This window comes from Malaclemys terrapin, chromosome 2, assembly GCF_027887155.1.
Source record: "Malaclemys terrapin pileata isolate rMalTer1 chromosome 2, rMalTer1.hap1, whole genome shotgun sequence".
NCBI classification, from domain to species: domain Eukaryota; kingdom Metazoa; phylum Chordata; order Testudines; family Emydidae; genus Malaclemys; species Malaclemys terrapin.
The window spans coordinates 43,959,414-43,980,079 of NC_071506.1; the positions used below are offsets into that span (position 1 = coordinate 43,959,414).

The window sequence follows — 20,666 nt, forward strand, 5'->3', positions numbered from 1 at the left end:
TAGAGGCCAGTGCCAGAAGACTGAGCTCCAGCCAAGAAGAGTTGAGCTGTGAGAACAGATTGGGATAGAAGAAGAGCTCTGGCTGTGAGAGAAGATACCAGAGATAAGTATGGGCTGTTACGTGGTGATGGACTTTATTCTGGGACCCTGAGGATTGTTTTTGTTATTAAACCATCCCCAAGCAGATGGTGGTGGTATTCATGTGAAAGCCTGTGTGTAGTTCTTAAGTGGCCTGCAAGAGGGGGCAAAAGGGAAGCGTGTCTGAAAAGAAACCCCTGGCCACAAGGGGGCGTGGAGTAAATGGCCACCTTGCTACAAGTAATAATAGACTTTCTCTTTGTAGTAGTAGATTTGATCCTAACAAATGAACTTTAATCAAAGAGGATACATACCCCATATGAAATATTTACTCCAATGTCGGTCATCTTTGCAGTTTACCCTTCAGAAGGGGATATCAGTAAGTGGGGTATTCAATATTCAGTTGTTGATGTCAGTAGCTTCTGGTTCCCTATGCTCTTTCAAAGCTGCATAGCTCTCATTATCTAATTCTGTTGCATCACTGGAAGAGCAGATATTTGGATGTAAGTCATTCTGTTGGTTGTTCTGCTTTGTTTACCATGGAAGGCAAGACAGAATTTGAGTCATGAGAGCTGAAACTGGAGCTAGCACTTTTCAATTATCTTTTTTTTTTTTAAGCTGAAGATATTTTTAGTTTTTAAAAAATCCCAAATGGATAAATTTCTATAGTTTGTTCACAAGTAACTTGGAACAGCTGCATCACTTTATTGAAAATTGGCTCAAAAATATTCCAAGCTGGGATAGTTCTGTGCCAAATTTCACCCTGGAGTGAATTTTTATGAGTTATAAATTCCTGCAATTTATAATGGAAATTCTGACAGCTTCTTAACCATTGCATAGCAAACAGTGCTATTATAATACTTTGAGGGTAGACACCCCTGCTGGTTCTGTTTCCTCTCTTCTCATGAGGTATCCTTTGGGTTGTTTCTCTGATTGCTTTAGAAAATGACTGTTCTTCTGCTCTGTTGTGCCCTCTTATCTTAGGAGGTCAGCAGCTCCTGCAATATAAAGCTCCAGTGGCCCTGTACTCTAATGGTGGAAAATATTTACGATGCATTGACTGGATGAATTTGTTGGAGTTTAGGATACAAATTTTCATTCCCTAATTCTCTTTCCCTTCCTTCCTCTAAGAGACTCTCTTAGCTTTCCTCTGACAATACGTTCTAGTGCTATGCCTTTCCTTTTGGCATCAAATGCATCATAATTATTCACATCCTTTATCCATGACTTTTGCCCGAGTACAGACGGTCTTCACAATATTTAATCCCTAAGGTGGGGCTGTTCAGGGCAGGAGAGCTTATACAAGGGGAGCATGCCCTGTATGCCACAAAGGGGATCTCTCCACTGGATATGAATAGATGCTGAATACACTTATGGAAGGGGGGGACTCCTGCAGAAGGATGATGTTTTCTACATACATGCTGTCTGATGGCTACTGAACGTTGCAGTTGCCATTTTAGTAAATAACATACCATTGGAGGCGTATCATAATTTGCATTTTGTAGCTCACTGGGCTATCAGGCTCTAGGTTGATTTGTTAACTACTGTTTTGGTTTTCTGGTTCTTGTTGTTTGTTTTAAAGGCTATTGTTGACCCTGCTGTTGGTCCCGTTCTTGTGGCACAACTCTTTCTTTCTATCACTGAATTCTTAAAAATTTTAGATCTGCCACTGAAGCTAAAATTATTGTAGTTGTATCTTATCTTCAGTGGATCATTTACATTAACTCTTTTTCTACCTTAGGAAAACAAGATTACAAGAAAAGCAGGCCAGTGTTAAGAGCAACAAGATTAAAAGCAGAGGCCAAGAAAACTGCACTGGGCATAAATGTAGATATCTATTTGATAGCTTACACCATGTTGAGTTTCTTTTCCCCATAGATGTACTGTGTGAATATTGATTTTTGAGAGATATTGTTTGACACTTCAAGACTTAAGTGGAATGCCAGAATCTAAAATATTTATGAGGGATTGTTTTGAACCTTCAAATAACTGGAATAACTGAAACTCTAATGGACTTTAAATGTTCCACATTCTTGATAAGAAGCATACTTTTATTTAACAGTGCCAGTGAAATATTATATATTTTAAAACAGGATTTTTTAGACAGGTACTCTATAAATAAAAATGCTTTAATGGTTTTATATAGTTATGCAAAATATCCATGAATTCCTGCCTTCTTCTAGTATGTTATATCCAGGAGCTGTTTAAAAACAAATACTGGTATAGTCTCATCATTAATAAGTATAATATATTATGTGGCTACATCCATCCACTTTGACTCCAACATGAAAAATGATTTCCTTCACTACCAACAAAACAGCAAGAAGGTTCCTGAACTTCAAACTGCTTGGAAACTTCCTGTTTTCAAGTGAGTCAGAAGTATAATTATGACTAAATGGTCAAGGCAATAAATAATAACATGAAGGACAACTATTCTGTACTATTTGCCGTGATATTATGATGGAATTTGGCTAAGCATGTCGTTTATTTAAGTTGCATCCAATATTTATCCCCCAAATTTATTTTTTAATCAAAATAAAATAATATGAAATTAACTTGGCAGCCATGATGAGAAACATGCAGAATAAAAATGGCTTGAAAATCTAACTATTCTATTGAAAGAAACTCAGAAATGTTAAAAGGAGAACATATTCTTGTTTCTGGCAGATGAGAAATCAATTTTTTCAAGTTATAGTTTATAGCAAATGCCAAGGTATTACTACCAAGCTGTAACAGCTGTTGAGCTGCCAGATGATGTATTTGGTTGTCATCCAGAATTTGCTATTATAATCATGAAACCGTACTTTCCTTTTGCTCCTGATTGCTGATCTCGATCAAGCACTGCCGTGCGATGCAGTATGTTTTCACAACATAATCTCCTCAGTTAGTGCTGTGTGTCAGTTTTTAATGAGAAAAAGTAGATTGCCCTTTTTGTTTAAAAGATAGATTACTAACCTTTGGAGTTCTGTGTTTTTTCCTTTCTTCTTAGGGTATATCTATACATACAGCGCTGCAGCAGTGCAACTGTACCAATACAGCTGCGTTACTGCATCACATCTGGTGGAGACACTCTACGCCTATGGGAAAGACCTCTCCCATTCGCATGAAAAAAAAACCCAGCTCCGCGAGCGGTATAAGCGATGTCATCGGGAGAGTTTCTCCCACCGACGTAGTGCTGTGCACACAAACGCTTATGTCGGTGTAATTTATGTCGCTCAGGGGGTGGAATATTCACACCCCTGAGCGACATACGTTTTGCTAACATAGGCTGTAGTGTAGACATAGCCTTATTGCATTTTATTCTTATTTTTTAAATTCTGTGATGTGACCTTTTAAAAGTGATGTTCCACCAGGTCATTTTTATTGTATATTCAGCTCCTATTTAATTTTTTTTTAAATCCCTCTCAGTTAGTGTTTTTGGAGATTTTGCTAAATATCTTTTGCAAGCGAGAATATTGTGTACCCGTGTTCTCAGAAACTATATCACTCACTTTTTTCTTGTATTGCATAATTCTTACTTGAAAAGTACACAAAACTGAGAAGAATAAAGATACAGAGAATCTTAAGTTTCAGAGTAGCAGCCGTGTTAGTCTGTATCCGCAAAAAGAAGAACAGGAGTACTTGTGGCACCTTAGAGACTAACAAATTTATTAGAGCATAAGCTTTCGTGGACTACAGCCCACTTCTTCGGAATCTTAAGTACAAATGTTAGTGGCTGAGGAAAATAAGAGAGAATTTTATGTAGCAACATGTTTCTCCCTCTGCTAAAGTTAAGGTTGAGTGTTGCTGTTTAAGGGATGACTATTGTAAGTTCTCAAAATCTGCATGCTTAGTTAGATTGTCTTTAAATTTGCTGTGTCTTAGGAGGGTGCTGGGGGTAGTGTTAGTGGTCTAAGTTTGTGGTCATTTGAGTAAGAGGCTCCCCCACCCAAAAAAATCACCTGGTTTATCTAACTATTTTTGCACCTGGGGTTCAAACTCTGGCTCTGGTTCTCCTCAAACTGATCTCAGTCACTGAGGATTTATTTTAGCTAATGTATGGGACCCACTGCCCCTCTGGGGAAGCCACATTGAAAAAATTATTAAGAATAAAGGTTGTAACTACAGTTCAGTGCATGCCAAACTGATGTACCCAAGAGTAAAATGCACGTCTGCAGCAAGGCTAGGGCTCGGTTGAAGCCAGAAGGTGGTAGGCGGCCTGTTGTCACAGTAACTGGGTTGCATGCTGGGGTGACTGAACCTGAGCTGCACCCAGGCAATGTGAATTTGAGCCCTACCATTAGCAGCTTTTAGAGAATGTGTTATGTGTGTGTCCTTGATCTCTGACTGCATTCTGCAGGAAAGTTTTGCCCTGGAACCAAAATTTCTAGTTGAAGAGTAATATTTGAATGAGATGTGCTCTAAAATTCACATTCAGACTCTGATTTTACTTTAAAAATATTATCAAGGAAATGGGTATTAAATAAAGAGAAGATGAAAGAATGTAAGTGGTTAGGGTAATGTATTCATGATTCATAATCTTCATCTGCTTCCACAGAATGGAACTAAGTGGGATCAAAAGGAAAGCAAGATGCTGAGTTGTTTGATCAAGGGTTCCTGATACACAGCCTCCCCACCCCCCAACATCAACAGCTCGTAACATTTACAGCTTCTCATATTTTTTTTGGTGCAGAGCCAGAGGCTATAGGGGGTCAGAACAGTGAAGGCAAATGTGGGGGCATGGGAGCAGTGCAGGGGATATGGAGACTGGAAGGATGCAGGGTGGTGCTCTGGCCCTTTGCCAGCTTAGAGTTGTGCAGGACACCTTTAGACAATGACTCTTATTAGTGTAAAGGATCATCCAAATACTGTGTTTTTTTTAAAACCCAGTTCAGTGACTAGAGTTTTGATGCTGCACTGGATTTCCAAAAAATGTAGTTTTTCTGTGATCCCTCAGTGAATAAAGGCTCATCCTCAAAGGGACCTTTGCTCTCTGGCTGCTCAGAAGTGCTGACAGAGTAGAATCATGGGGGGAGGGTAAGTTGGGCAACAGTGCTAGACTTGAACAGGGAAGGGAGATGGAGGTTGCTCAGAGGCTTCCCTTCCCTCCACTGTCCCCTAATCAGGGTAAGAACCCAGAACTTCCCTATTTCTCCATGCTGCCTCCAGCAGTGGGGAAGGGGCTCAAAGCTCCCCCTTCACTGGTTGTTGCTGCTAGTAGGGAAAGAGGGAGGTCAGAGTAGTGCAGGAGAGTGTGGGGAGGAGAGAAGGGCGATCAGAGCATGCAGTGAGGGATTTGCGGAGCATTTCAGCTCTCCCCCTGCAAATATCCCCTCCTGCCCCCACCACTATTTCTGTCCCTCTTTCAAAATATGGCCCCATAGTGCTGAGACTAGGAGGGAAACAAGAATGTTCAGTGAGGAGTGGAATGGGCATATTCAGTGTATGGCACAGTACACAGCATTGAGATCATAAGAACATTAGAACAGCCATACTAGGTCTGACCAGTAATCCATCTAGCCCAGTATCCTGTCTTCTGACAGCGGCCAGTGCCAGGTGCTTCAGAGGGAATGAACGGAACAGGTAATCATCAAGTGATCCATCCCCTGTAATAAACTCCTAGCTTTTGGCAGTCAGAGGGTAGGGACACCCAGAGCATGAGTTTGCATTCCTGACCATCTTGGCTAATAACCACTGATGGACCTATCCTCCATGAACTTACGTAATTCTTTTTTTGAACCCAGTTTTGGCCTTCACAATATCCCCTTGGCAACGAGTTTCACAGGTTGACTGTGTTTTGTGAAGAAGTACTTCCTTTTGTTCATTTTAAACCTACTGCCTATTAATTTCATTGGTGACCCCTGGTTCTTGTGTTATATGAAGGAGTAAATAACACTTCTTCTTCGAGTGCTTGCTCATATCCATTCCATTAGGTGTGCGCGCGCCGCGTGCACGATCGTCGGAAGATTTTTACCCTAGCAACACCGGCGGGTCGGCTGTGGAGCCCCCTAGAGTGGCGCCTTCATGGCGCTGAATATATACCCCAGCCGACCCGGCGCCCCCTCAGTTCCTTCTTACCGCCCCTGACGGTCGTTGGAACTGTGGAGCGCGGCATAGCTGTCCTCCACTCTCCCTAGCTTACTTAGTCATTCAAAGTTATAGTTATAGTTGTAGTTCTAGTGTTTATAGTTAAATAGTTTTAAAGTTGTTATAGTTGTTATTGTAGTTCAGGGGGTTAAGGGGGTCGTCTCCCCCTTTTTCCCCCGGCCGCGGGCCCGGGCTCATGCCCAACGCTCCCGGCTTCAAGCAGTGCGCCTCCTGCGCTAAGCCTATGCCAACGAGCGACCCGCACGACTCCTGTTTGAAGTGCCTGGGAGAGTCCCACCAAACAGACAAATGCAAGATCTGTAAGGCCTTCAAACCAAGAACCAAGAAGGAGCGGGACTTTCGGCTCAGGCAACTCCTAATGGAGGCGGCACTTAGCCCGGACACTCCTTCCACGGGCCAGACTCCGACGCCTAGCACTTCGGTGCGCAGTGCCCCGGCGGCACCGGCTATGACGACCACGCGAGTGGCGTCAGACAAGCCTCCCCGGCACCGGACCTCGTCGGCACCGCAAACACAGCAAGTGCCGCGGCGCCGGTCATTATCCCCAGGGCATAAAAAAGCCCATAAGACGGGGACGTCCGTGCCGAAGACGCCGGCTCCCCCAGTGCCGGGGGTAGAGCCGCGTCCGCCGGTGGAGCAACGGAAACAGGCGCCTCCAGCACCGTCGACTCCGGCGCCGAGGCCGTCGAGTCCGGTACAAATAGCGTCTCCACCGAGGCCGGCGGTGATACAGTGTCTCCCGTCAACTCCAGAGACCTTTGCGGCGGCGAGAGACTTGATAGCTCTCACGGAGCCGGCACCGCCTCAACCACCGGCACCGACGGTACCGTTGACTCGCCCGGTACAGTCAAGAGGGAAACCTGCCTTGATGCGCCCTCCATCACAAGGGCTGGAACCTCGGCGCCGATCCAGGTCCCGAAGCAGGTCCCCACGCCGCTCGCAGTCCCGGCACCGAATATCGTCTCGGCACCGGTCGTTCTCGCGGTCAAGATCTTCTTCGCGGCACCGCTCTACGTCTCGGCACCGATATGATCGTCGGCACCGGTCAACGTCGAGACGTAGTTCTCGGCACCGCCACGCTCGACGCTCGACGCCGAGGGGCCGATCCCGGCACCGGGCGTACTCTAGGTCCTTGTCGAGGTCCAGATCTGACTCCCGGCACCGACGAGGTCATCGGCACCGGTCGCGGTCCCGGCACCGATCGCCGGCACCGCACAGAGATAGATCATCTCCGGACCGGCACCGTGCGGCACCGCAGACCACGGGGATCGTTTCATCTTTCGCGGCACCGCCATGGCCGTCAAGATCGGCGTCTCGCTCCTCGGAGGACCTGTCGAGATCGGCATACCCCCCTCAGGGGCAGGCCGAGGAACGAGACTTGGGCCATTGGCAGGAGAGGGCAGAGGACCACTCTCATGGACCATCTCACTGGTCGTTTTGGACCCCGTGGGCGTATCACCAGGAGCAAGGGGCTTCATTACCATCGACCTCTCGCTCGGGTCACTCGGTCAGAAGGGCCCCAGAATCCACCATCTCTCGGCCTCCGCCTGGAGGCGTGGAGGCTTCTGTGTCCACACCACCCGACACCGTGGACCCAAGTGCAGGTGACGCTCCGACCCAAGACCAGGGGGACCGGGACCCCCCCTTGGATCCACTACCACCGGAGGCGTCCTCCTCCTCCTCTCCGGATGAGGCAGTGGCGGGCACTTCATGCACGGGTCCCCCTCCGATAGATCTTCGGGCTCACCAGGATCTCCTGCGCAGGATGGCCCGTAATATGGACCTGCAGACGGAGGAGATAGTGGAGGTGCACGACCCGATCGTGAATATCCTTGGATCGGATGCCCCATCGAGGGTGGCGTTACCCTTGATCCGCACGATCCAAACGAACGCGGATACGATATGGCAGACTCCTGCCTCCATTCCACCCACAGCGAGAGGGGTGGAAAGGAAATACTTTGTCCCATCTAAGGACTATGGGTACTTGTACACACACCCCCAACCGTGTTCACTGGTGGTGGAATCAGTGAATGCACGAGAGCGCCACGGCCAGCAGGCTGCAGCGCCAAAATCAAAAGAGGCTAAGTGGCTTGATCTGTTTGGCCGTAAGGTTTACTCAGCCGGAGGGCTACAACTTAGAGCGGCGAATCAACAGGCGCTACTGAGCCGCTACAATTTCAACTCCTGGAACTCTATGGGGAAGTTTAAGGAGTTGATTCCCCAAGAGTCCAGGGAAGAGTTTGGAGCCATGGTTGAGGAGGGTAAGAAGGTGGCTCGGACCTCCTTACAGGCCTCCCTGGACATAGCGGACTCGGCCGCAAGGACCCTGGCCGCAGGTATCGCTATGCGCAGGACCTCCTGGCTCCAAGTTTCGGGTTTGCCCCCTGAATTACAGCAGACCCTACAGGATTTGCCCTTTGAAGGACAGGGGCTGTTCTCGGAGAAGACGGACTCTCGATTGCAGAGCCTCAAAGACTCCAGGACAATCATGCGCTCCTTGGGGATGCATGTTGCGGGTCCCCAGCGCAGACCATTTAGGCCGCAGCCTCAACGTTTTTACCCCCCTCCACCTCGTCAGAGACAGGACCCTGCCAGAAGGCGAGGGCGAGGTGGTAGGAGAAGATGGGCTGGCCCTCAACCCGGTCAGAACCAAGGGCCACCAAGACCACCTTCAGGTCCTAGACAGAACTTTTGAAGGTGCGGTCGAGGACGGCGCCCCAGTCATCCCCCAGGATCCAGCTCCCTCCTTTCGGGATCGCCTCTCCCACTTCCACCGTGCTTGGTCCCTTATAACTTCGGACCGTTGGGTCCTCCGCACGGTGGAGAGGGGATACGCTATCCAGTTTTCTTCTATCCCCCCCTCCCACCCCCTTTCCCCGTCCCTCTTCAGGGACCCTTCTCACGAGCAACTTCTTATACAGGAGGTTTCTACGCTCCTGGCCATGGGGGCCATAGAGGAGGTTCCGATAGACTTAAGGGGCAGGGGATTTTATTCCCGTTACTTCCTGATCCCCAAGTCCAAAGGAGGTCTGCGGCCCATCTTGGACTTGCGCGGACTCAACAAATTCGTAGTAAAGTTGAAGTTCCGCATGGTCTCTTTGGGGGCCATTATCCCTTCCCTCGATCCTGGAGACTGGTTCGCCGCCCTCGACATGAAAGACGCATACTTTCACATCTCAATTTACCCACCTCACAGACGCTTCCTGCGATTCGTGGTAAACACGGTGCACTACCAATTTACAGTCCTTCCCTTCGGCCTATCCTCGGCCCCAAGGGTGTTCACGAAATGTATGGCTGTCGTGGCAGCGTACCTTCGTCGGCAAGGGATACAGGTGTTCCCGTACCTAGACGACTGGCTGGTGCGCGGTCGCACCAAGGAGCAAGTTCAAGCTCACGTCCACAGAATAGTGCACACATTCAACAAGTTGGGCATCCTACTCAACAAGGACAAATCCACTCTAGAACCTACCCAGAGAATAGAATTCATCGGCGCAGTTCTAGACTCCAGACGTGCACAAGCCATCCTGCCAGACAACCGATTTGGCACCATCACGAACCTCATTCAAGGGCTCAAGGCCTTCCCAACTACCACGGTGAGGTCGTGCCTTACCTTGCTGGGTCACATGGCTTCCTGCACGTACGTAACCAGGCATGCCAGACTTCGACTTCGCCCGCTTCAAACCTGGGTGTCATCAATATACCGTCCACATCGGGACAGCCTGAACATGGTGGTCACGGTCCCGAACTCGGTCCTGGCCTCCCTCACCTGGTGGCTAGATCACACTGTAGTCGGCGAGGGGATGCCATTTCACGCCCCACAACCCTCCCTGCACCTGGTCACAGACGCGTCATCTCTGGGGTGGGGCGCCCATCTCAACGAACACCATACCCAGGGCCTGTGGACTGCATCCCAGTTAGCCCTACACATCAATGTTCGGGAACTGATGGCGGTACGCCTGGCGTGCCAGGCATTCCTCAATCTCCTACGTGGCCGCTGTGTGTTAGTTCTCATCGACAACACCACGGCCATGTTCTACATCAACAAGCAAGGAGGAGCACGTTCGTCAATTCTATGCCAAGAGGCCATTCGCCTGTGGGACTTCTGCATCGCCCACTCAATCCATCTCACGGCATCGTTCCTCCCTGGAGTCCAGAACACTCTAGCGGACCGACTCAGCAGGTCCTTCCAAACGCACGAGTGGTCTATCCGTCCGGACATTATACATTCCATCTTCCAGAGGTGGGGGTTTCCCCAGATAGACCTGTTTGCATCTCGAGACAACAGGAAGTGCCACGTGTTCTGCTCCCTACAAGGTCGAGCTCCGGGCTCCCTCTCGGACGCCTTTCTGCTTCCCTGGAAAGACCACCTGTTTTATGCCTTCCCTCCGTTTCCTCTGGTCCACAAGGTACTGCTCAAACTGCGCAGAGACCAGGCACAGGTAATTCTGATCGCTCCTGCGTGGCCAAGACAACATTGGTACACCACACTGTTGGAGCTCTCGGTTCAGACACCGATCCCGCTTCCGTTGGATCCGGATCTCATCTCTCAGGACCACGGCCGGTTGCGTCACCCCGACCTCCAATCACTCCACCTCACGGCGTGGCTGCTCCATGGTTCACCCAGGCAGAGCAGCAATGCTCGCACTCTGTACAACAGATTCTACTGAGCAGTAGGAAGCCCTCAACACGCACCACGTACCTGGCCAAATGGAAGCGGTTCTCCTGTTGGTGCGAACAACGAGCCACATCCCCGTTGCAGGCACCCATTCCCCTCATTTTGGAATATCTCCTCTCCCTAAAACAACAGGGGTTGGCGATATCTTCAATTAGAGTTCACCTGGCCGCTATATCGGCCTTTCACCCAGGGGAACTCGCGTCCTCGGTATTCTCTAACCCGATGGTCGTTAGATTCCTCAAGGGCTTAGACCGGACGTACCCACAACAGCGTCATCCCGTCCCGACGTGGGACCTCAATCTGGTTCTCTCCAAACTCACAGGTCCTCCATTCGAACCACTAGCCACCTGTTCACTTTTGTACCTATCCTGGAAGACAGCCTTCCTCGTAGCCATCACCTCAGCAAGGCGCGTTTCTGAACTCAGAGCGCTTACATCCGAGCCCCCTTATACAGTTTTCCATAAGGATAAAGTGCAGCTTCGTCCACATCCTGCCTTTCTCCCTAAGGTGGTTTCTCCATTTCATATCAACCAGGACATCTTTCTCCCGGTCTTTTATCCCAAACCACATGCCACTTGCCAGGACCAGCGTTTGCATTCCCTGGACGTACGAAGGACCCTGGCCTTCTATATTGACCGCACAAAGCACTTTAGAAAGACGACGCAACTCTTCGTTGCAGTGGCCGACCGAATGAAAGGCTCACCGGTCTCCTCACAACGCCTATCCTCCTGGATTACGTCTTGCATCCGGACTTGCTATGACCTGGCAGGTGTCTCAGCACCGCACCTCACCGCTCACTCCACGAGGGCCCAAGCCTCCTCGACTGCTTTCCTGGCACATGTTCCGATACAGGACATTTGTAGAGCGGCGGTTTGGTCATCAGTCCACACGTTTACAGCTCACTATGCGCTAGTGCAACAGTCCAGGGACGATGCTGCATTCGGATCAGCGGTTTTGCACACAGCAATGTCTCACTCCGACCCCACCACCTAAGTTGGGCTTGGGAGTCACCTAATGGAATGGATATGAGCAAGCACTCGAAGAAGAAAAGACGGTTACTCACCGTTGTAACTGTTGTTCTTCGAGATGTGTTGCTCATATCCATTCCAAACCCGCCCCCCGTCCCCACTGTCGGAGTAGCCGGCAAGAAGGAACTGAGGGGGCGCCGGGTCGGCTGGGGTATATATTCAGCGCCATGAAGGCGCCACTCTAGGGGGCTCCACAGCCGACCCGCCGGTGTTGCTAGGGTAAAAATCTTCCGACGATCGTGCACGCGGCGCGCGCACACCTAATGGAATGGATATGAGCAACACATCTCGAAGAACAACAGTTACAACGGTGAGTAACCGTCTTTTTCTTATTCACTTTCTCCATGACATTCATGATTTTATATACCTCTGTTGTACCCCCCACTTATTGTCTCCTTTCCTAGATGCAAAGTCCTCGTCTTTTTAATCTCTCTCCATGTTCCATAACCTTAATCATTTTTGTTGCCCTTCTTTGTAGTAGATCATAGTTGGGAACTGAGAACAAGTATGCTCAGTGCATGGAACAGGCATACAATACAGAGATTGGGATGAGGAAAGGAATATTTGGTGCATGGTACAGTACACAGCACTGAGATCATAGTTGGGAGCTGAGAAGCGGCATGACCAGAGCATGCACCAAAGACAATCCTGAGACCAGGATGAGGAGCAGAGAACAGGATTGCTTAGTGCTTGGTACAGACCCACAAATGCGATGGAGTGAGAACACTCACTGAGATGAACAGAGCAGCTCTTACCTCTCTGAGCCCTTTTTAGGCTGCATTCATCTTCGTGGTGTGTTCTCATTCATTGGGGACATCTCATTGAGATGAATGGACCATTTCACACCTTTTTGAGGACTTGTCTACACTACCGCTTAAGTTGATGTAACTTACATCACTCGGGGGTGTGAAAAAACCACCCCTCTAAGCGACGTAAATTACCTTAACTTAAAGCAGTGTCTACACTGCACTATGTTAGCTGGAGATGCTCTCCTGCTGACATAGTTTCTGCCTCTCATTTTGGTGGAGTAATTACGTAGACAGAAGAGTGCTCTCTCGTCTACATAGCGCATCGGCACTGCTGTAGAACGGTAGTGAAGATGCCCTGAATGTCCTCCTCTGACCTTGCTAACAGTCAGCTGTAGCTGCAGATACAGAGATGGGCAGGGGAGGGAGATTTGCAAATGCCGGCGTGGCAGTTATATGCTCTGGAATGGGTGTATGCCATGGGGGATGGTGGGATAAGGAGAGGGTGAGAAGAGACACACACCAGTCTCCTCTCATGTGCTTAAAGTTACTATAAACTACATGGAATAATAATTATAAATATTGTGAAAACGTCTGTTTTCTCTCCCTATCCTGTCAGCACCTCCACACTCAAAAAAATGTCATAGCACGAGCATTATCACCTTTTGACTGTAATGAAACACACAGGAAGGCGAAAGACCCCACATACATGCCATATGGTATCTTTAATCTGTCCTCAGTTCCACCTGCATACCATGTTGATAACTATACCTTCTTAATGTAACACTATCTCCTACAAATAACATCTCTTTTTCTGTTAAAAAAATTAGGAAATACAATGAGAAAACACTTCGTTAATGCAGAGTTAAGGTTGCCCAGTAGTGCCTCGTGCCCTTCCAGAACATCAGATTCAGCTACACTCAAACCTCTGAAAAGCAGGAAGTGAAGGGTTAAGGAAAGCAAACTATGCCTTTGAAAACAGTTAAGGTACCTGCAATCCTTGCAATATGCCATCCCTGCAATGCAACCTGAGCTCTGCCTTCATGGAGTGATGCCCCAGTATGCCCATAACACACATTCTAGAATCCCTTGCAAATGCTGCAGAACAGTTAGGGAACAGCACAATAAACACTGTAGGGCAAGGTATAATATCTTCTCTTTGCTAAAGCAAAACTTGGGCTTAGGTCAGACATAGCAAAGAAATGATGTCTACACAAACATGGAGCCAATTCCATACAAACCACCCAGTCTTGCTAAATATCACAGCCCCTTCACCAAATTACTGTCGTCATGTCACAGTGACAGCTCTTCTAACCTGCTCCACCTAATCTCTGAACCTTTCAATACAGCTACATCTAGCACAGTGAATGAAATTGGAGTGTATGTAGATAAATCTGAGTCCCTGTCTATCCTGAGCTGCTTTGTATGTTCTCTGCATTTTTAAAGCACAGACGTTTTCCCTCTCAGCATCTTCTCTGTGTTCTTCAGCTGTCTGATAGCATGGTTACCATGTCAAACGCTCTGGCTTCATTCTGAACATGTCCCAGATAGCTCCATCTTCTTTTCTGGATAACTTTGGAAATACGAAGTAGTTGAACTCTGTCTACTTATTATGGCACCTTCCTTACTCAACTATTCCCACTAACTGTTGCCAGCTCCCACGGTCAGAGTTAAGGTTACCTTGCAGGGATGACATGTACTTTAACTGTGTATTTCTTGGTTTTCAGAGGCTTAAGTTTTCATTTCCTCAGTGGATTGAGTAGCTGAGTTTGAGGTGCTGGCAGGCCACAAGACACCACAACACAAATTTAACTCTGCATTAACAAAGTTTTTGTTGGTGAACTGTAATAAGCAACAGGGTTCATATGTGCTAAGGGTATGGCTTTATTTTTTTTAAAGAATACAGACCTGGATAGTGTACCATTAAAATCAATGGGACTTGCGATTAACTTCAGTAAGGATCAGATCAAGCCCGTAATATGTGTTTGAAAAGTAGCTGACGTACAAAATTCTGAGGTAATTGCAATGGTAGCAAATAGTCTGGAGACAACATAATAAATAATCCTGGTAGTATCCAGTCTTGTTGCCAAATCTGTGAAAAAAACATACTTAGGTGTATTTTCCAAGGATTTTATTTAGCCATAGTGACTTCAACATGTGGTGCAGTAATCCTCCCTTCTAAAAATCTATTGACACTTGCAAATTGCTAACTTGTAGATAACAGAAGTATTATAAGGGCAAATCCATCCCAGGCATAACTGCAGTTGTTGTAATTATTATTTAATTAATGTATTAAGATGTACTGCAGTAGTGCCTAGAGGTCCCTATCAAGCAACAGGACCTCATTACACTATACTCTGTACAGACATATAATAGACAGTACCCGCCCCAAAGAGCTTGCAGTCTAAACATGTAAGGTGAGACAATAAGTAGATATAAACAAAGAAAGAAGATAGAATGTGAGGAGAAGGGAGAGAAGAGGACAAATCAACAGTGAAACAATCGTCTCCTCATAACCAGGGAAGTGAGTGGAGTTCCAGCAGGGCTGCATTTCACCCAAAGAGTTTACAAGGTTTGTTTGAAAAAAATGAAGAACAAAAACCCTGGAAGTTACATGAAACCTTTTTGAATCAACTGTCCTGAAGGTGCTGTACATTTCAGAGCTAGCTTACTAATTAGCTTTTCTTGTCAAACTCTGATTGTTTTTCATTTTAATGCAGGATTTAAAGTAACAAAGTTTCTTTCATTCATTCCCATTTAGTACTTTTTAATTTCCTCAATGAGCAATTTTATCCATGTTGATAATGTCAGAGTGGCAACTAAGGACTTATAAATATCAAAATTTAGTTGAACCAGGGTGACCATACTTGTTTTGAGTGTGCAGTATTTTGTCCTTTTAAAAAATATGATCAAATATTGTAATATAGTCATTGTTCTGGCTCGGTTTGGGTGTGTGGCACATCCTCGGGCAGTCCCTAAAGGATATGGCACCTCCCAGATGGAAAGGACCCCTGTCTGAGGACATAACTCTGAGACTACATCTATATTATGAGCTAGGGGTGTGATTCCTCTGCTCATGTGCACATACTTGCACTAGCTCTCATTGAATTAGCACAAGTATAAATAGCAGAGTAGCTGCAGCAGCAGAACCCCAGCTGAGCCTTGCTGAGTACAAACTCGCCTGAAACTGGTGAACATAAGAGTGGCCATACTGGGTGAGAACAATGGTCTAGCTAGCCAAGTATCATGATTTCCGACAGCAGCCAGTACCAAATGAAGACAATTATAGAATTATAGGACTGGAAGGGACCTCGAGAGGTCATCTAGTCCAGTCTCCTGCACTCATGGCAGGACTAAGTATTATCTAGACCATCCCTGACAGGTGTTTGTCTAAACTGCTCTTAAAAATCTCCAGTGATGGAGATTCCACAACCTCCCTAGGCAATTTTTCCAGTGCTTAACCACCCTCACAGTTAGGATTTTTTTCCTAATGTCCAACCTAAACCTCCCTTGCTGCAATTTAAGCCCATTGCTTCTTGTCCTATCCTCAGAGGTTAAGAAGAACAATTTTTTCCCCTTCTCCTTGTTACAACCTTTTATGTACTTGAAAACTGTTATCATGTTCCCTCAGTCTTCTCTTCTCCAGATTAAACAAACCCAGTTTTTTCAACCTTCCCTCATAGGTGATGTTTTCTAGACCTTTAATCATTTTTGTTGCTCTTCTCTGGATTTTCTCCAATTTGTCCACATCTTTCCTGAAATGTGGTGCCCAGAACTGGACACAATACTCCAGTTGAGGACTAATCAGCATGGAGTAGAGCGGAAGAAATACTTCTTATGTCTTGTTTGCAACACTCCTGCTAATACATCCCAGAATTATGTTCACTTTTTTTGCAACAGTGTTACACTGTTGACTCATATTTAGCTTGTGGTCCACTATGACCACCAGATGTCCTTTCCACAGTACTCTTTCCTAGGCAGTCATTTCCCATTTTGTATGTGTGCAACTAGTTCTTCCTTCCTAAGTGGAGTACTTTGCATTTATCCTTATTGAATTTCATCCTATTTACTTCAGACCATTTCTCCAGTTTGTCCAGATGATTTTGAATTATAATTCTATCCTCCAAAGCACTTGCAATCCCTCCCCTCTTGGTATCATCTGCAAACTTTATCAGTATACTCTCTATGCCATTATCTAAATCATTGATAAAGATATTGAACAGAATTAGACCCAGAACTGATCCCTGTGGGACCCTACTTGTTATGCCCTTCCAGCATGACTGTGAACCACTGATAGCTACTCTCTAGGAACGGTTTTCCAACCAGTTATGCACCCACTTTATAGTAGCTTCATCTAAGTTGCACTTCCCTAGTTTGTTTATGAGAAGGTCATGTGAGAGAGTATCAAAAGCTTTACTAAAGTCAAGATATACCGTGTCAAGTGCTTCCCCCCATCCACAAGGCTTGTTACCCTGTCAAAGAAAGCTATTAGGTTGGTTTGACACAATTTGTTCTTGACAAATCCATGCTGACTGTTACTTATCACCTTATTATCTTCTAGATGTTTGCAAATTGATTGCTTAATTATTTGCTCCATTATCTTTCTGGGTACAGAAGTTAAGCTGACTGGTCTGTAATTCCCCAGGTTGTCCTTATTTCCCTTTTTATAGATGGGCCCTGTAGTTGCCCTTCTCCAGTCGTCTGGAATCTCTCCCATCTTCTATGACACTAATGGCTCAGATATCTCCTCAGTCAGCTCCTTGACTATTATAGGATGCATTTCATAAGGCTCTGGTGACTTGAAGATATCTAACTTCTCTAAGTAATTTTTAACATGTTCTTTCCCTATTTTAGCCTCTAATCCTACCTCATATTCACTGGCATTCAGTATGTTAGGCATCCAATCACCAGCAACCTTCTTGGTGAAAACCGAAACAAAGAAGCCATTAACCACCTCTGCCATTTCCACATTTTCTGTTATTGTTTCCCTCCTCTCATTGAGTAACAGGCCTACCCTCTCCTTGGTCTTCCTCTTGCTTCTAGAGGAAGAATTTGTAGAATGTTTTCTTATTACCCATTATGTCTACCTAGTTTGATCCCATTTTGTGCCTTGGCCTTTCTAATTTTGTCCTTACATACTTGTGTTATTTGTTTGTATTAATCCTTTGTAATTTGACCTAGTTTCCACTTTTTGTAGGACTCTTTTTTAATTTTTAGATCATTGAAAATCTCCTGGTTAAATCAGGGTGGTCTCTTGCCATACTTTCTGTCTTTCCTATGCAGTGGGATAGTTTGCTCTTGTGCCATTAATATCTCTTTGAAAATCTGCCAACTGTCTTCAATAGTTTTTCTCCTTAGACTTGCTTCCCATGGAATCTTACCCCAAAACTCCCTGAGTTTGCTAAAGTCTGCCTTCTTGAAATCTATTGTCTTTATTTTGCTGTTCTCCCTCTTATCATTCCTTAGAATCATGAACTCTATCATTTCATGACCACTTTCACCCAAGCAGCCTTCCACTTTCAAATTCTCAACCAGTTCCTCCCTATTTGTCAAAATCAAATCTAGAACAGCCTCTCTCCTAGTAGCTTTCTCCAACTGAAATAAAAAAATTGTCTCCAATGCATTCCAAGAACTTGTTGGATAATGTGTGCATTGCTGTGTTATTTTCCCAACAGATGTCTGGGTAGTTGAAGTCCCCCATCACCACCAAGTCCTGTGGTTTGGATGATTTTGTTAGTTGTTTAAAAAAAAGTTGCATCAACCTCTTCTTCCTGGTTGGGTGGTCTGTAGTAGATCCCTACCATGATATCACCCATGTTTTTTATCCCTTTTATACGTTAATCAGAGATTTCAACAAGTCTGTCTCCTATTTCCATCTCAACCTCAGTCCAAGTGTATAATTTCTAATATATAAGGCAACACCTCCTCCCTTTTTCCCCTGCCTGTCCTTCCTGAGCAAGTTGTACCCTTCTGTACCAATATTCTAGTCATGAGTATTATCCCACCAAGTCTGATCTGTGATGCCAACTATGTCATAGTTGTGTTTATTTACTAGCATTTCATAGAACTATAAAAGATTAGGGTAGGAAGAGACCTCAGGAGGTCATCTAGTTCAACCCCCTGCTCAAAGCAGGGCCAACCCCAACTAAATCATCCCAGCCAGGGCTTTGTCCAGCCGGGCCTTAAAAACCTCTGAGGATGGAGATTCCACCACCTCCCTAGGTAACCCATTCCAGTGCTTCATCACCCTCCTAGTGAAATAGTTTTTCCTAATATCCAACCTAGACCTCTCCCACTGCAACTTGAGACCATTGCTCCTTGTTCTGTCATCTGGTACCACTGAGAACAGTCTAGATCCATCCTCTTTGGAACCCCCTTTCAGGTAGTCGAAAGCAGCTATCAAATCCCCCCTCATTCTTCTCTTCTGGAGACTAAACAATCCCAGTTCCCTCACCCTCTCCTCATAAGTCATGTGCTCCAGCCCCCTAATCATTTTTGTTGCCCTCCGTAGGACTCTTTCTAATTTTTCCACATCCTTCTTGTAGCGTGGGGTCCAAAACTGGACACAGTACTCCAGATGAGGCCTCACCAATGTCGAATAGAGGGGAGAGATCACGTCTCTCGATCTGCTGGCAGTGCTCCTACTAATGCAGCCCAATATGCCGTTAGCCTTCTTGGCAACAAGGGCACACTGTTGACTCATATCCAGCTTCTCATTCACTGCAATCCCTAGGTCCTTTTCTGCCAAACTGCCTCTTAGCCAGTCAGTCCCCAGCCTGAAGAAGTGCATGAGATTCTTCCATCCTAAGTGCAGGAATCTGCACTTGTCCTGGTTGAACCTCATCAGATTTCTTTTGGCCCAATCCTCCAATTTGTCTAAGTCACTCTATCTCTACCCTCCAGGGGATCTACTTCTCCCTCCAGTTTAGTGTCATCTGCGAATTTGCTGAGGGTGCAATCCATCCCATTATCCAGATCATTAATGAAGATGTTGAACAAAACTGGCCCCAGGACTGCCCCCTGTAGCACTCCACTTGATATTGGCTGCCAACTAGATATCAAGCCGTTGATCACTACCTGTTGATCCCAATGATCTAGCCAGCTTTCTATCCACCTTATAGCCTATTCATCCAATCCATACTTTTTTAACTTGCTGGCAAGAACACTGTGGGAGACCGTATCAAAAGTTCTGCTAAAGTCAAAGTATATCCCGTCCACTGCTTTCCCCATATCCACAGAACCAGTTATCTCATTATAGAAGGCAATCAGGTTCAGCAAGCATGACTTGCCCTTGGTGAATCCATGTTGACTGTTCCTGATCACCTTCCTCACCTCCAAGTGCTTCAAAATGGATTCCTTGAGGACCTGCTCCATGATTTTTCCAGGGACTGATCTGTAGTTCCCTGGATTCCCTTTTTTAAAGATGGGCACTATATTTGTCTTTTTCCAATCGTCCAGGACCTCTCCCAGTCACCATGAGTTTTCAAAGTTAATGGCCAATGGCTCTGCAATCACATCAGCCAACTCCCTCAGCACCCTTGGATGCATTAGATCCGGCCCCATGGACTTGTGCATGTCCAGCTTTTCTAAATAGTCCTTAACCTTGTTCTTTCACCACTGAGAGCTGCTCATCTCCTCCCCATACTGTGCTGCCCAGTGCAGCAGTCTGGGAGCTGACCTTGTCTGGGAAGCATTGAGTACTTCAGCACTGAGTATTTCAGCATTGAGTACTTCAGCTTTTTCTACATCATCTGTCACTGGGTTGCCTCCCACATTCAGTAAGGGTCCAACACTTTCTCTGACCTTCTTCTTGTTGCTAACATACCTGTAGAAACCCTTCTTGTTGCTCTTCACATCCCTTGCTAGCTGCAACTACAATTGTGCTTTGGCCTTCCTGATTACACCCCTGCATGCTCAAGCAATATTTTTATACTCCTCCCTAGTCATCTGTCCAAATTTCCACTTTTTGTAAGCTTCCTTTTTGTGTTTAAGCTCACCGAAGATTTCTCTGTTAAGCCAAGCTAGTCGCCTGCCATATTTGCTATTCTTTCT

The 20,666-nt window shown here is 46.2% G+C and overlaps 1 protein-coding gene across 2 annotated transcripts in view; it reads left to right on the forward strand.

Annotated features, from left to right (window-relative positions):
* TRIQK (triple QxxK/R motif containing) overlaps positions 1-20,666 on the forward strand; it is an 88,890-nt gene that overhangs the window by 57,415 nt on the left and 10,809 nt on the right. For both annotated transcript variants that reach the window (XM_054017975.1, XM_054017977.1), the window contains exon 4: positions 1,820-1,905. In XM_054017975.1, coding sequence (XP_053873950.1) covers positions 1,820-1,905 — 86 coding nt within the window. The remainder of the gene's footprint in view (positions 1-1,819; positions 1,906-20,666) is intronic.